Source organism: Prunus avium, chromosome 3 (assembly GCF_965620075.1).
Source record: "Prunus avium chromosome 3, drPruAviu1.hap1.1, whole genome shotgun sequence".
In the NCBI taxonomy this organism is placed as follows: Eukaryota; Viridiplantae; Streptophyta; class Magnoliopsida; order Rosales; family Rosaceae; genus Prunus; species Prunus avium.
The window spans coordinates 31,612,720-31,630,244 of NC_142286.1; the positions used below are offsets into that span (position 1 = coordinate 31,612,720).

The following is a 17,525-nucleotide window of genomic DNA, read 5'->3' on the forward strand; positions in this document are numbered from 1 at the left end:
CTAAACTACTTTAAAAAAGATTATTGTTGTGTCTACCCAAGTGCAAGTAGTCACACGTAGTAATAATCTTGGAAGTCCAAGTATCGTATCCTCAAGGAGCAGGTAGGTAAATCTTTGCACACAAAGAAATAATTAAACGTACCAAAATAAAAGTGAGAAGCAAAATGGACAAGTAATTTGATTTGATTGTTGTAGAGATTGAGTTTAAAAATGAAATATCAATAATGGAAATGCTAAGGCATCAAGGTTCAATTCTTTAGGCAAAATATGTTTCATGCTCTTTAATCCAAATTAAACTCGATTAAAATTATCATTGAGAAACGTTAACCGGAACATAAAGAAATTAAAACCAATTTACTTTTTCAATGTTATCTTTTATTAATGATTGTTCAGAAAATGGAGTTGCGTAATATCTAATCTTTTAATTTAAAAGCATGCTAAGTCAGTTCTTAACAATGAGAAAAATATAATTGAACTCATGAAAAGATAGTAGCACTTAACATCAATCAAAATAAAAGGATATGAAAATATTGAACAACCAAAAATAAAAGAATTTAGTAATTCATACCGTATATTGGATTAAAGAACAATTCACAAACTTACTCAAAGGACATTCCCTTTAGCCTTAGCTAGAGTTCTCTCAACTCATTACAAAGGAAAACATTACTAAATTTTTGAATGAAATGGATAAAGAAATCTGTCGTCGAGGTTCCCTTGCCAAATAAGTTGATGGGTGATTTATAGTAGTCAATGAGGTGAGTGGGAAGTTAATACATACATGGTGGGTAATGAAGGGTTTAAGTGAGAGATTAATTGGATTAAACATGTGATGATGGTGGAGAGTTGGTGGAAAAGAAATAACGGTGAGGTAGTGGGCGTTAATGGCTATGAATGACATGAAATAGGCTCTTTAGCTTCAACGGTTTTGTCTTCTCTTCTCCCTCTTTACTTCTCTTTATAATCACAATAATCCCACAATCAATTCTTCAATAAAATCCGCCAGCAATTCCTCCCTCTTTACTTCTCTTTATAATCACAATAATTCCACAATCAATTCTTCAATAAAATCCGCTAGCAATTCTCTTCACACATGGGTTGAACTTGGAAAAATGTATGTCTTCATCTTTTGGCTTTCCAACTTCCTACAAAAGATAAATTCACCTAATAAGTTCACCAAATTAATATAGAAAATTCATAAATCTAGTTGGTGAGAATAAAATGTAACAACAAGTGAAATTATATTTATTAAGCCAAAATTATATCATAAAGTCTCCAAAATAATATTAAAAAGATGTAATTTGAGACTCTTATCAATTATCATGATCTAATTTAGAGTTGACTTATTTTCTTTCCTATGCAAGTATAAGTTTATGACCTTGGTATATCATTACCATTCCATTCAACAATTGCATATGGTTAATACACAACATGCAGGATATGCATATGTGGCCATATTTATAGTGTTCGATAATTGGTAATTAAGACCTTTACGTGTGCAAAATCCATGAATAATCGTTAGTTAACCGGGGTTCTAGTTTTTAATGGTTACCTTTTAATCCGGTCTTCAACAAATGAGTTTAATCGGCATTTCCTTAATGGGTGGAATAAATTCCCCTCACTAGCATCGTGCCGTTTTATGCTATCCCTATTATTCAGGACGTCTACTGCTTCACATGTTAAGTATTGCAATCATGCATGATTAGTACTTCAACCTCTCTTTCTCTCTCTTCTCGCTCTCTTTCTTCGTTGAAATCGACCTGCAACGAACCATTTGCTTGGTCATGAACTGACTGTGGTCGGTAGATGAGAGTGGCTGGTTGATGTTGGTCCCATAATTTCCTTCATCGACTTGATCGGTTTCAGTTTGGTAGGCAGTTCCAACCACTTGGTCTGGTTAATCAAACTGTGCTTAGCCCTAATCAACCTCCGAAACCAATGCACTAGATTGAAATGTGCAAAGTCCTTTTGAATCTACAAAGCATGCACTGCATTGGAATGCGGAAAGTCCTTGTTGAATGAACAATTTTCCAACACTCCATCAATTAATTCTCTTGTTGGTTCTTATTATAAATGATTACCATATGCATTCAGCCTTGCATTCTTCAACTTAAGGTGATTGTTTTCCCAGGTTTCTGTTTATTATTTAGTAATCTTTTTGTCTCAGTGCTCGATCTTTTTTTGTTAATTCCTTGTCATCCTTTTGCAGATGGACGACGGAAGATGGCAGGACTTATACAAACACATTGTAAACACAAGAACCTAGAGCTGATTCGCAAGTGGAAAAATTTGGTGGTGTTATCATTGGGTTCATGCTTAAATTTGGCGAAAATACTTGCAATTATAAAAAAACACATTGCAAGAATTTTTATGGTTTAGATTTGTCCAAAGGCTCTGTTCATGGACGTGAGGCATTGTCACTTGTGAAGTTGGTGCCTAATATCAAGTACTTAAATTTGAAAGTTTTCTAAAATGCAGGCTGGCCCAACTTTCATTGGTTCATACATCGGCTCAATTTCTGTAAAATTATAGTTTTGACTTGGTTTCTATTGGGCCTAGCCCTCTCTAACCTCAGCCTGGCCCAATTTTCTTTGGTTTTGGAAACTCAGTAAGTATGAGCCATGTTATGTTTGCATGTCGAAAAGTAGAATTTTGTAGTGAGGACGTTATCTAAGGCTAATCAATTTGATCCAACAATTAAGAGATAAAGCTTCATCTAAGGGCTTTAGATTAAGTCCTCACTATGGAATCACTCGTGTGAAAAGACCCACAAACACTTGGTCAAATAACGAGTAATATATATACAGTTATTCTCTTATCCGGATGTCCGCACGTTATTATCGTGCGGATCCTATTATAAACAAGCAAAAAAATAGAGAGGGGTAGTACAAAATACACGGCGTCCACACGATAATAACGTCCGGATGTCCGCATAAGAGAATTTCTGTATATATATATAAATAATTGAATGAAAAGTTGAACATACAAATTTATAGGGTCGAACATAGTGGCATTTTGATCTGAAATATAGTTAAAAAGTTAGAATTGTTGAACTTTGAGTTCACTGGTCAAACTAGTTGATGAGTCATTAAAGTGGTAAGATGAAAATGTGAAGGAATGCTTTAGTTTTGGCTTTTAATCTCTATCATGTTAAAATTCATTAAAGATAGATGTTGAAATGTTACAGAGAGAAGTAACTTTTTTCACTTTTGCATAGAAAAAGTCCATATCATATCAGTTTGTACCAATTCACTCCATTCAGCCAACAAGGAACTGATACGCAACAATGGAAGAAGAGAAGGATAGCCACTTCTTTTTTTACATGAGAGATTACAGACAGAAGCACCAGCATATGCATATCTGAATTTCTGACAAAAAGTGAGATAAGCTTTCATATTCTAGTCTAGAGTACACTTCCATGTGCCCTCATTTCATTTGTGGGGACTATGTAATCCCAAATACCCAATCACCCAATCACCCAATCACCCAATCACCCAACCCAACAAGCTTTCATTTTCTCCCTACTAATTCTTAAAATCTTAGGCCTCGTTTGGTGACTCGGGTTGAATTGAGTTGGAGTTTAGTCCAAGTCAATCTTTATGAATTTTATCCTTAAGTGAGATTTGTAAGACACAATATTTTGGATTGTTATCCATTTTAACAAGTACAGTCCCCCCATCGCACCAATCCCGGTTTGAATAGAATTGGAGTTTAGTCCAAGTCAGTCTTTATGAATTCCACCTTAGGTGAGATTTGTAAGACACAATATTTTGAATTGTCATCCATTTTAACAAGTACAGTCCCCCATATCGCAGATAATAGCCATGACACTTGTCCAATTTAATTGAAATAACCCAGTGTATTCCCAACTCCCACCCACCAAACGCGACCTTAAAATCATCAGCACACCAAGCAGGACAAGTCTTCTTTGTTTCCCTTTTCTATTCTTCCATGTTTGATTGCAACTTTCCACCCAACCCATGGGGCATTGCATCACCAAAACTTACATTAACTATTATCATATGAATTAAACAATTGTAACTCATTTAAGAACTCCAATGATTGTCACTTGAATTCACCATCTACAGATTAGACCCCATCGGATATGGATCTTTTTCCTTTTTCTTTTTACTTTTCACATATAAATTTAAATATAAAAAACAAAAACTAACTACATTGTTTTTATCCTTCAAAGAATTACAGCCAAGTGAAAACAAATACAACTCCGCCTCCTCCGTCGATCCCCAACGTGTTGTGATAATTGGTTTGCCAATTATCAAATTCATCACTCCCCAATGTTCATCAATTTCACCCCAATAAACAAAGTGGTGGATCATGTTGGTCATCCAAGCAACCCAATCGCCCAATCGGGTCAAAGTAATTCAATCCAACGGCTGCCAAGCAGAGGCTGTGAGCAAGGAGAGGTCCTTCCAACCCAACTTCAAGCACCCATTTTCCTCAACCAAGGTGTATCCTTTCCAGGGAAACATCCCAAGCAGCAAGCTTGCCTGGGCCGCCGGGTTCCCGCCAAGCGAAACGGGCCGAAACCCGACCCGCTTCAACTCATCCCCCCACCTCTCCACCTTCACCTCCCCGGTCCTCTTGGGCCCGCCCACGGCTAGAATATTCCTAATCTCGCAGCCGAACAGCTGCTGCTCCACCATATGCCTCTCTAGGCTGTCCGCTCCCAATCCATCCCCAAGCGCATCAAACAGCGCACTGTAGTAATGCAAGGCCTCCACGAACCTTCCCAAGAAGCTTCCGCTATGGCTCAGGTCCTGCTCGGCGATCGTGATCAGCTTCGGTCTCAGCGAGCCCAGCAATCTCAGCGTCGCCAAATCACTGCCGGTGACGTCGTACAGACAATGGTGCATCCAGTGGACCACTGTGGCCTCGTCCGGTCTCACTCCAAGTTGACTCAGGTCGGTTATGCTTCCGATTTTGCCCTCCAGGGGCTGGAACTCGAAGGGGAGGCCGAGCGAGCTCGCGAAATCGGCTAGTCTCCGCCCGGTCGACTCCAGAAGCTCCGACGAGGATCCGAACCCGGTTATCCGCATTGATCGGATCTTCTTCGACCGCGAGGCTAAGATGTGGAACAATCCTGGCCACTGGAGGCCTTGCATTATATCCAAATCGATGACGTGGACGTGATCCTCGCCGTCCAAGGCCTGGAAGATGGCTTGGTTGGACGTGAAGTGAGAGAATTTGACTAGAGGACTGATGGAGTTGTACGATTGCAGAGCGTTGAAGATCCGCTGGGACTGAGCTAAGGTTAGGGTTTTGGTGGTGAGGGGAGAGTAGGTGCCTAAGCAGGAGCTGATCACGCGCGTCTGAAGCGCGTGCGCAAAATACGCGCCAACTCGCTCCGGCGAAGATCCGAACGGCGAGGAGAGCTCGGCGATCTCCGGGAGGAGGTCGCTGGCTTCTTCGAGGCTGTCCATGGCGACGCACTCGGCGCATTGTAGGAGAAGCCCGAGGAGTCTGAGACCGGCCGACTCGCCCTCAGCAACCGGCTCCGTCTCGCGCTCGTCTGAGGTTTTTTCGCGGGAGAAATTCCGGCTGGAATTGGGGCGCTTGGTGAAGGAGGGGTCTTCGCCGGATGATTCTCCGCCGGCGAGGTCGCGGTCGACGCGTTTGGTCTTCATGGAGGAAGATGAGGAGCTAGGGTTATTGTTAGGGTTCGCGGCGCCGATTGGGGATTGAGGAACTAAGCTCTGAAGCATGACTGTCAGAAGATGATGAGTGTGTGCGATTGTGGAGAGGGTGATAGAGAATATAAAAATGAGGAAGCTTTTGAGCGGAAAGAGACAAAGAAAAGCAAGAAAGACAAGCAAAGGCTTGCACAGTGAAGTTTGCAGAGAGGAGGTGGTGTCACAGAGAGAGAGAGAGAGAGAGAGAGAGAGAGAGAGAGAGAGGAGAAAGGGTGGTGTTTGGAGAGAGAGAAAATGGGAGAAAAGAGACAGAAAGTTTGACAACTTTAGAGGGGGTTAGGGGAGAAAATCAAAATAGGATAAGTCCGTTTGGTTCGGGTTGGGGGATGGGATCCGTGTGAGCGTGGGAGTGACACGTGTGAGGGAGATCGCCCTCGTTAGGTACTCCGTTTGGGCGTGTCGTTAAGCCCGTTTGTTGTGTTGGGGGATTAGGGAAAATGATAGAATAAAGGGATTGATTGATGGATCAGTTGAATAGATTATTGGTTAATCAGTTTCTTAATCGTATAATTAGCATCATCTTTGGATTCTCGGGTCGATGTTTTAGGAAGATTATAAGGGTTGATGGTTTGTTGCTTGTGTTGACATTGATTTGTGTTATTTGTTAATTTTATCTCCCATATAAAACAAATCAGCATTTGAATATAGTTTGTTTGGTTGGATGCAAACATCTAGAGCATTCAAAATTCACAAATTCTGGGAATTTTGGTGGCCGCTTGCAGCTCCACAAGCCAGGGTTCGACTCTCACCATTCATCTTTTTTCTTTTTTAAAAGATAAATAAATAAATACATACTACTTTTTTTTTCTTTTTTTTTTGGTCGAAGGAAAGGAAATTCCATTAACATAACAAGTTACAAACATGCCCAATACAACAAACAAAACAAAAAACAAAAGCACAACCAAACAAAATAAATGCTCAACCATAATACACATACTTTAGGCCCAACACAACAAAAAAAACCCTAAGACAAACGAAACCCTAAAAACACTCCCAAGATCTAAGCAGCCGCCGCCGCTGCCACCCGATCTGCCGTCGCCGCCAGTAGAGGAAGGTCCAAGAGAACCGACAAAGGAGATCTGAAGAGCGTGGATTCGGGGAAGCAAGCCACCACCGTGCATCAAGCTCAAGCGATCTGTGGATTAGTCAAAATTGACCATTAAACTACTTTGATTACTATAATCAGAGAACTATATTCATCGTAAAAGATTTTGACTCGTGTGAGTTTTTTCTTATTTCATGGCAATTCATATAAAGTCAATGTTGTTTTCTTCTTACAGCCCAATGCATTTTTTAACCCAGGAAAAAAATAGGATCTATGGCGTACTATACAACACAATGAGGTTTGGTTTGCTTGCCAACCGAGTCTAGCGCAATCTTTGGTTTGAACCTCTATAACATCTTAGTAGTGCTAGGGTGTGTGAGAAACTCCCTCCTCTTGTAGTTTAGTGCATCGCTTGCATTCAAATTATTGCTTACTCTATAAGCAAAACCTCTTGCTTCATCAAGAAAAGAGAAGTACGGAGTAAAATCGGCTGCCTATCTCTGATGTCTACCAAAATGATGGAGGAAAGGAATCTATTGTACCCCCCCATGCTTCTTTGTTTCTGTTTTTAATTCAGGGCCGGTTATCTGACTCATACATCAAATGATGCATTTATCTAAGTCTAAGCCTCTTCTCAGTCAGAACAAAGAATCTAAAGCCTCTTCTCTAATTGGGTTAGTCCACTAGACACACAAGACAAGTTTTTTTATATAAAATTTTCCTAACGACCGAACGACATTGTTAAGTCTTGGAATTTATGAAGGGAAATGTCAACACTAGCAAAGAACAAGAGCATGGTGGTGGGCCAAAATATAGGGGAGACTCAAAAGCCAGCCAGACTGAAACCATTCACATCCAATCCACACACCACTTTTTATTTTTGGGTCTCAGTCCATACACCACTTTAACGCCTTTTTACTGCAGCACATTAAGTCACCCACCCAGAAAACATCGGTATCGCATTTCCTTTTCGCTTTTGCTTTCCTTTTCACTAGCCGCTACTAGCTCCTAATGGTCATGTGCTCTTTTCGGGAATTCAACACTATTCTTAGGTTATTGGGTCAAGGGTTGATTAGTAAATCAACCCTTAAATGAAAATCCTATGAATATCCCCAAACAAGAAAAAGCCCAATAGCAAATGGTACTTGTTCCAAGTTTTTTGGACATGCGTAGCCATCAATCAGAACAAAGATTCGATAAGGCAAGCGCACACGGAAAATTTAACAGGCACTGCTAATGATCTAGAAATAACCGATCCCGCTGCCAATGATTTGTTTGCTAACATAACAAACATGCAATCTGGTCCGAGTTCTTGCATGATCAAAAACACCACATGAAGTCTAATATTTGCAACATCAAAGCAACACAAAAAATCAATCAAAAACTTAATTCAAAAGAAAACATCAACAGTATCTGCACTGTCCAGAATCCAGATGAGCAATACCCAGTCTAAGCAGCATACCCTCAAGAAGTCACAACGCCACATACAAGGGCAAAGAGGACAAGTAAATTACAGTATCCAAACAAAAACGAACAGCAAGTCCACTTGAGCAACAAAAATCATAACACACAAATCAAACATTTTGCATAAGGTTGGGTCATCTATCACTAACCAGTAACTCAACAAGATCAGCTTAACCCTACAGTATAACTCTTTGAGTTGCCTCATGTACATTTCATTCATAAAAAATTTGACAAACTGTGACAAAAGACACTGGCCAAAAAGCCAGAAACGCTAACGCCCCGATCAAGATATTCATGCTACAAGCCCTTAACAGATTATGGAATCAACTATATTGGTCAACAGTACTCAGTCAATAACTCAATCCACCACATTAAGCAGGAAACTTTAACGACCCGACATATTTAAAAAGCTAAACCCTTCATAATCATTCGAGATTTAAAAAGCATTTATTTACAACAACAACAAAAAACAAGTTAAGAAGATGCATACTTAAGATTAAAAGACTTGACTATTTGAAAGTTGTAGTAAATAGTAACTAAACCTTGGGTATCTTGAATAAATTTGAACAAAACATTTGACATAACACCTGGGTGATTAGGTTTGTTTTATTACTCAGGTTGCAAAATCCAAATGGGAACATATAACTTTCACAAGAGTAGGCAGGTCTATATAATTTGTAAAATGGTTTTACCAATGAACTCAGATTCGTTTAGCATTACCAAGTGACTCTTCAACTGATACGTAAGTATACAGGACAATTTACAATACAAAATCCAAATGATCTTGTGCAAAAAGCACAGCATCTATGCACAAAATCAGCACATCTAGCTGCACAAGATAGACTGAAATCCAATATCTACGAATCCCAAAACGAAATTGTAATCCAGGAGCAAATCACGAAAAACCAATTGCAGAAAATGAACGTATCAAGCAACACAGATGAGCAATGAGGATATAAAATCTCAAGTAACATAGTAAAGCAAGAAATGCCAAATTTAACATTTTAGTAATAACAAATCTAATTGTTTAACTAAGCATTAATGCATAAATCCATAAAAAGTCTCATCCACACAGATCCTAAACCATTTTCAATCCAAAATTAACTTGAAAAACAGAAGACAAAATCAGACCCATTTCCAGCACGACGCCGTTCGAGCTCCCTCAGAACCTGAGCTTGGTGAAGAACCACCTGTTCTTCCCGGTCTTGAACCGCTCCTCGAAGCGCTTCTTGGTCTCCTTCAAAGCAGTCACCTTCTTGTCCTTGGTCGCAAAAGCTTCAACGTTGACGACGTCCTTGAGATCCACATCCAGCGTGTAGCGAGTGGGCATGAGGTGCTGGTAGTTCACGAGCTTGACGAAGGGCTTTACCCTGGATTTCTTGGCAGTCTTCTTCGCCGAGTCCTTGCGGATAACCTTGCTGGGGTACTTCTTTATCCCCGCAACCAAACAGTGGCCATATGGACGATCGCGAGTGCCATCGTCGAAGGCGCGAACGATCACGGCCTTGCGTCCGGCGTAGCGGCCCTGGAGGATGATGATGGCCTTGTTTGGCTTCAGAAACTTAACCATTGTGCCTCTCTCGTCTCTCGTCTCTCCTCTCTCTCACTCTCTGGTTTCGGCCAAATGTGGTGAGGAAAAACCCTAAATGAGCGATTATATAGTTATGGCGGCTCAGCGAAACCCTAGGTTTAGGTGGATTTGGGCTGACTAGAGTTTTTGTGTTGGGCTTTTAGGACTTGGACTGGGCTGGCTTACTACTATTTGATTTCTCTTGCTTAATTGGAACACCTCCAAAAATAAAATAAAGTCGGAAAATACAAATGCAGTATATGTTGTTATTAATTTTGGTATAAAAAAAATTAAATCATGCAAATAGTAAAAATTATTTTCATTATTACCTTTCTTTAATATAAGTGATAGTCTAAACTACAAAGAGAGTGGGGTTTCTTACACACACAATTGATGACAAGTTTGTCTAAACCAAGATGCTATGAGGTAGTTCGAACCTAAAACCAAGTCAATATTATTTTCCACTAGTGTAGACCTTGTTGTCTATTTACATTATTACTTTAAAAAGACTACCTAAAATTTTAAATTTAGGAATATTGCAAAGACAAAACGGAATTATGATGAAGATGACAAAATATATGTAATGGGCTAAGGAAATGTGAAATTGAGTTTTTGGGTTTGGTTTTGAAGTTGCTCTTAGACTTTTATGGTTACTATTTGCTCCAAAGGGGCCTCTATCAACACCTTAAAATAAAGAAACACTTACATGAAACGGGGATAACACTATTTTGCTATCTTCGGCCAATCATAGTATGTCATGCATGATAAGTTTTTCACTTGATAATATGTGATTGGCCGAAAATTGCAAAACAGTGTTATCCGGTTTCATACAAATTTTTCTGCTTAAAATGAGTTCTAGAGACCCCATCTTTGGTTTCATTTTTGCTCTAACACTTTTATTTCTTTGAAAAACCGGGTTGGATAAAACTTTTCATTGATTAGAGACTAGGGTTCGGCAATGATAGAATAGAGGAATTGATTGATGGATTAGTTGAATAAATTATTGACTAATCATCTTTGGATCCTCCATATTTTGGGAAGATTACAAAGAGTGAAAGTTTGGTCCTTGTGTTGTAATTGTCAATAATAACAATCTTTTTTTCTTAAACAAACAAAAAAATATAGGAATAATGTGGTAACTCTATTGTCTTTCAATATACTCAGACTTGAGAAAGAATCAACTGTCGACCATTTGTTTTTCCTTTCATTTTTAATGCAATTTTGGACAACTGTATTTTTCTCCACCCCATCTACCATATATTTAAATGGTATCTAAATATAAACAAGTTTCTAAGGCGACTTAGTGGAAGCAATGGTTAGCACCAAGATTTTTTTCTATAACCAATTTTATTCGAACCAAAAATATAACTATAATTCAGTCGACCGTTGAGGGTGGAGGTGGGCCAAGCAGAGTCGTGGCACTGGCACCCATAGTTTTGGATGTGATATTTTAGGCCTCGCTGAGCTCATATGAAGCTCACAATAGAAGGTCCAAGCCATGCTCATCTAAGGGAACGCTACCTTCATTTGTAACCTAGTTTGTCATGCACTCTCATTTTACCTTCTCAAAGGCTCTCAAGCATGTGTACAATGTAACAACCGTCTATAATATTGAAAACAACCATACCACGGGTGAACCACGATATATCTGTAGGGTTTATGTTTCGTGACCTTATCTCGTCAATTCAATTTTTGACGTCAATAATATTGATAATTTTATTTAAATGGAATTTGTACAAAGCATATAAAAGAGAGTGGGCAATGGGACCAGATAATAGAGTTTCAAAAATATCAATGACAAGTTTGTCAAACACGCGGGCTTGATTGCTTTATGTTTACTCGTATGATCTTCATATCCAAGTGATCACCATCAACTCTCACCTAATGTTTGAACATTGACAAAAGAGTTTAAACTAAAACAAAAAAAGAACACGATTGTGTATTATTAAGGGATTAAATCTGACCATATACAAAGAAACAAATCCAACATCACCACTACAAAGAAGAAGAACAAATAAAAAGAAAAAAAGTAGCAGCCAGATATCTGAAATGAATAACAATTATTATACAAAGATGATGAGAGTTGGACAATCAGAAACTGTATCCAATCTACATGGTCTCTTCTTCAATATCATACAAAAAACTAAAAACTATGAAGTGTAAAAATATAAATGATGATGATCAGAGATATTGAGATTATTGGGTGGACTTGTTTCAATCAAAAGCAAGCATCCAACACACAACAGCAACACAAGGCAGCACAGCAGCCCTTCCAGAAGCCATCACCCTTTGACTTGGTTTCTACAGGAACAGAGTTCTGGGGCACATCTCTTGTTGGATAGCCTGCAGGAGGTGGAGCTTGCACATGATATTGCTGGGCAGAGTTGGGAGCTTGGGCAGGGTATGCTGCTGCTACATGAAATTCATCAAACAATTGTCAATAACCATATTGTTGAACACAAGTTCAAAACTTTAAGCAACCCACCCACCAACAACAAATGAATTTTCAAAGTGTTTTGCCAAGTTGCTGAAAACTAGTAATTGAAGTGCAGAAATTCAGTACCTGTGGAATTTGTTGAACTCATCTTTGAAGAAAGGCTGTGAAATTCAAAAGAATATGAGATGAGAGATACTTGGAATGAGAAATAGTTGGAAGGTTTTGAGTTATTGGTTTAGAGATGAGAGATGAAGAATATTTATAATAGAGAAGCAGATGCAGATGAGAATGGGGAAGAACTGATGGAGTGGTTGTTTCTTAGAAGGTGGTGGCTCATACGCGGGCGGCTAAACCGCGTGGGGCAGAATATCAAGCCGATTAACACAAGGCAAATCCACATTTATACTAATTAAATACGACCAAGGCTGCAAAAAGGCATATCTCTAATTTATTTTACATAATTAATGGTGATGATCTTTAATCAAGTCGAAATGGTGGCGTGTCTTGCTTGTTAATTCTTATAACACAATATGTTGACACGTGCCACGCACTTTCCTTACGTAATTTTGGTTCAATATTTCAACCTTATGACTCATATAAAAAATCAGACCAATATTCAACAACTCAAGGCCATATCAAGGAATCAATTGAATTGGAAGAATATTATTTAGCGTAAACCTCTTTTTACTTAAGACGCAGTGGTTGCTGTCCGTTGGTCTTTTTCTTATCAACCTCTTTTTACCTAAAAACAAACGATTGCTTTCTGTCGTTTGGTCAGTTGGATTATTTTGTGTTATAATAATTAGATGATGGGCGACACGTGTGTCAATTCTTGAACCATGTAGATTTATTGCGTTTTGGCCATTTCTTCCTTTTACCCAGAGAAACACTTCCTCAAAGCATCATTACAGATTTCTCTCTCACCACTAATACTTGGTGTTACATTTCATGCATGATTCAACATTGCCTGTTCAGACGAACAAGCAACTCTCTGTAGATCTATTGAGTGCATATATGAAACTTGTACATTATTAACTCCCTTGGTCAATGTGTTTGGATGACAATATTCTGTCTTCATCTTATAGGCAAACATGCTAGCTTGAATGTGAGTCATTTTCTAGCTGTCTTAGACGCCCAAATTTCAAACCTTTTTTCTTTTTCTAGCTTCTCTACTTGCTTGCTTGCTTCTGCCTTGAGCCTTTGTTGGGGTTGGGGCGGCCTTGGCAGGCTATGGTGGCTGTCATTTAAGGGTGTGGTGGCTAGCTGGGGTTGGGTTGGGTTGGGTTGGGTAGGGGGGGACCATTCTTGAGTGTTAGATGGTTGGGGAAGGGTGCAAGTTTGGACCAAAATACCCCTTAATAGATAACAAAAGTTAGAATAATTTGATGGTAGGGTTAATTGTTTTATTAGTCCATGAATTTAGACCCGATTTTCATTTGAGTACCTTAATTTCCAAAATGGTTCCCATGGTCCTTTAACTTCACTTTCGTTAGGACAAATGGTCTTGTTGTCAATTCTGTTAACTTTTTCTATTAAATGTAGGGGCAAAATGGTATTTTTATGTTAAAACCAAAAAAATGAATAAAAAATCATATCTTTAAAATAACAATAAAAGAAAATCAAATAAAAAACCAACCAAAAAAGAAAAAGAAAAATCAAGTTTGGGGGAGTAGAAATCGGGATAGAAGGGGAGAGAGAGAGTTTAATTTTAATTTTTTTTATTCATATTTTTATCAATTTTGATACAAAAATACCATTTTGCCCCTGCATTTAACAGAAAAAGTTAACAAAATTGACGGCAGGATCATTTGTCCAAACGAAATTGAAGTTGATGGACCATAGGAACCATTTTGGAAATTGAGGTACTCAAATGCAAATCGGGTCTAAGTTCAAGGACTAATAAAACGATTAACCCTTTGATGGAAAGTAGAATTGTCCTTAAATTGCTACAATTATGAAACTACTATGGAAAAATTGACGAAATTGAAACTGCATGATCAAAAGTGGTTAAAGTGTCAAATTACAGGGATCAAAAGTGACTTTTGGCCACACAAAAAAAAAAAAAAAAAAAAACTTCATAAAACCCCCCAAGTTTTCCGAATTGCTGTCAACTTTGGTGCCACTCCCCGCATAATAAAATTATTTCTTTTTCAAGACGGAGATGGAACGACTTCTAGGCCCCGTTTGGTTCATGGGAAAGGAGACTTGGGGATGGGAAATCAATTACTTTCCCATGTTTGGTAAGTCCAGGCTTGGGAAATCGTTGCCTGGCCCATGAGAAAGTAGGGGGGAAAGTGAAGCCATCCTCCCAACTTGGGTTTTGTTTTCCCTCTTCATGGGAAAGTTTGGGAAAATGAGCCAATATTAAATAAACATTTTTCATGACCATTTTGTCCCCATTAACAATTTAGAATTATAATATATCATTAAACCCATTTTTTTTATTTGATTTAATATGGGTATAATTGAAAATTTTATACAAACTTTGTTTTCCATTCCTACTCAAAACAAATATGGGAAAGGAAATAAAGTGATATCTCTCGGTTACTTTCCTAGCATTACCAAACATGGGAAAAGAATCTTCCTTTTCCCATCCATTGGGAAATGATTTCCCCTCAAATTCATTCAGTGAACCAAACGGGTAACTAGTGTTTCCATTCAACGTTAAGAAATGAAGAATAGGGAGGCAAAGGGGTCAACAACTCAAGGCCGCATCAAGGAAGCAAAGGGGTCAACAACTCAAGGCCACATCAAGGAATCAATTGAATTGAAATGGTTGGGGTGGAGTCGGGAGTGAGAGAGGGTTGGCTGGGTAGGAGAAGAGAGAGGAGATTTTTTTTTTTCTTTTTTAATGATTTTAATATGCTTTAAAAATTATTTTTAACATGTACATAATTTTTTATTATTTATTTGTCCATTTATAAGTCCACGTCATTAAAAAATGGAATCCACATTCGCCACATTAGCATTTAACGGATTCACTAATGTTTTGGCTAATAGAGAGAGTAATTTGTAGGTTTTCCAAGAGTTTGAGTATGTACTCATAAATGTCTCTAAATTTGAGTATGAACTTGAAAATGACCCTAAAGTTTGGGGGATTTTATGTAATTTGTCCACACAAAAAAGTAGCAGCCAGATATCTGAAATGAATAACAATTATTATACAAAGATGATGAGAGTTGGACAATCAAGAACTGTATCCAATCTACATGGTCTCTTCTTCAATATCACACAAAAAACTAAAAACTACGAATTGTAAAAATATAGATGATGATGATCAGAGATATTGAGATTATTGGGTGGAGTTGTTTCAATCAAAAGGAAGCATCAACACACAACAGCAACACAAGGCAGCACAGCAGCCCTTCCAGAAGTCGTCACCCTTTGACTTGGTTTCTACAGGAACAGAGTTCTGGGGCACATCTCTTGTTGGATTATTTTGTGTTATAATAATAAGATGATGGGCTTCATGACATGTGTCTCAATTCTTGAATCACGTAGATAATTGGGCCTGCTGCAAATACGACAAGAGCTGGGGCTCACATGAATTTCTTAAGGCTTATCTTCGGCTGTACCAAATTAGCTGGTGTGGCTCTATAAGAGCTCCCATGGCCCAGAGTCCTGCCCAGTGTTATTGTGGGTAGATAACAATTACGTCTGTCCAAGGATTCTATAGTGAGGTTTTATCTTTTAATCGTTGGATCAAGCTAATCAATTTGAGATAAGGCCCTCATTATATATGGCTACTAAGAGATAACGCATTACCTAAGGATCATATATAAGGCCCTCACTATAAAATGATTCTACGTTGGTCGGCCATGATAGTGTGTCCGTTTTCTTGCACCTAAGAGTAAATTTATTTTGTTGTAATTTTGAGTAGTTTAGAATAGTTTTCGTACATATATGAAGAAAAGTAAAGACAATTGCTATTGTGGGTTTTACTTTCATAGTGCATAAGAGAACTTTGCCTTCGACAAGATTAAAACAGCAACAAGTTTCCTAGGCTGTTTTTGGTTATTGGCTTGTACCGAAATTATGAAGCTTTTAAACACTCCAAATAAACTTCTTTTTATATAAGCGATAATCTAAAATACTTTAAATTACTCTAAACTATGAAATAGGGGAATCAAACTCGAATGCAATATAATAGACACACTATCATGATAGATTAGTTGAATAAATTATTGACTAATCATCTTTGGATTCTCCATATTTTGGGAAGATTATAAGGAGTGAAAGTTTATTCCTTGTGTTGTATCCTTTTTTCTCCCAAAAAAAAAAAAATCTCAGACTCGAGAGAGAGTCAAATGTCGACCATTTGTTTTTCCTCTCATTTTTAATGCAATTTTGGACAACAATATTTTTCTCCACCCCATCTACCATGTATTTAAATGGTATCTAAATGAAATTTCTCTTCTTCTTTTTTATATTCTTAAACAAGTTTCTGAGGCGGCTTAGTTGATCCACGATTTATCTTTCATATCAAGTGGAAGCAGTGGTTAGCACCAAGATTTTTCTATAACCAATTTTATTCGAACAAAATTGTGGCACCCATAGTTTTGGATGTGATATTTGTTAATACTATAATTATATTTTTGGCCTCACTGAGCTCACATGAAGCTCAAAATAGAAGGCCCAAGCCTTGCTTATTTAAGGGAACACTACCTTCATTTGTAACCTAGCTTGTCATGCACTCTCATTTTACCTTCTCAAAGGCTCTCAAGCATGTGTACAAAATGTAACAACCGTCTATTATAGTGAAAACAATCATACCACTTAATGCGGACGTATCCATTCGGGTGAACCACGATATATCTGTAGGGTTTGTTTGTGTGTTTCGTGGCCTTATCTCGTTGATCCAATTTTTAACGTCAATAATATTGATAATTTTATTTAAATGGAATTTGTACAAAGCATATAGAAGAGAGTGGGCAATGGGACCAGATGTAGAGTTTCAAAAATATCAATGACAAGTTTGTCAAACACGCGGGCTTGGTTGCTTTAAACTATCAATGGGACCAGATATACCCCAATTTTTTACGTCACCTAATGTTTCAACATTGACAAAAGCGTTTAACCTAAAACGGATGTATTATTAAGGGATTAAATCTGACCATATACAAAGAAACAAATCCATCATCACCACTACAAAAAAGAAGAACAAAAAAAAAAAGTAGCGGCCAGATATCTGAAATGAATAACAACTATTATACAAAGATGATGAGAGTTGGACAATCAGGAACTGTATCCAATCTACATGGTCTCTTCTTCAATATCACACAAAAAACTAAAAACTATGAA

The 17,525-nt window shown here is 38.0% G+C and overlaps 3 protein-coding genes across 4 annotated transcripts; all 3 read right to left on the reverse strand.

Moving 5' to 3' along the window:
- Positions 1-4,032: 4,032 nt before the first annotated feature.
- LOC110768742 (GRAS family transcription factor) lies at positions 4,033-6,218 on the reverse strand. The gene has a single exon (XM_021972588.2). The coding sequence runs from the start codon at positions 5,718-5,720 to the stop codon at positions 4,380-4,382; it is 1,341 nt and encodes a 446-aa protein (XP_021828280.1). The 5' UTR covers positions 5,721-6,218; the 3' UTR covers positions 4,033-4,379.
- Positions 6,219-9,171: 2,953 nt separating this feature from the next.
- Positions 9,172-9,859, reverse strand: LOC110768727 (Ribosomal L27e protein family). Its single transcript, XM_021972569.2, has one exon. The coding sequence runs from the start codon at positions 9,785-9,787 to the stop codon at positions 9,380-9,382; it is 408 nt and encodes a 135-aa protein (XP_021828261.1). The 5' UTR covers positions 9,788-9,859; the 3' UTR covers positions 9,172-9,379.
- A 1,842-nt stretch (positions 9,860-11,701) lies between these two features.
- On the reverse strand, positions 11,702-12,592 carry LOC110768729 (protein CYSTEINE-RICH TRANSMEMBRANE MODULE 9-like). Of its 2 annotated transcripts, none has more exons than XM_088250200.1 (2): positions 12,351-12,592; positions 11,702-12,199 (listed from the first exon to the last, which is right to left on the reverse strand). In XM_088250200.1, exons 1-2 carry the CDS (start codon positions 12,370-12,372, stop codon positions 12,006-12,008), a joined length of 216 nt encoding a protein of 71 aa, XP_088106326.1. In that variant the 5' UTR covers positions 12,373-12,592; the 3' UTR covers positions 11,702-12,005. The 2 variants fall into 2 exon arrangements, with proteins under 2 accessions (XP_088106326.1, XP_088106328.1); XM_088250202.1 differs by having other exon boundaries at positions 11,702-12,196; positions 12,351-12,578.
- Positions 12,593-17,525: the final 4,933 nt, after the last annotated feature.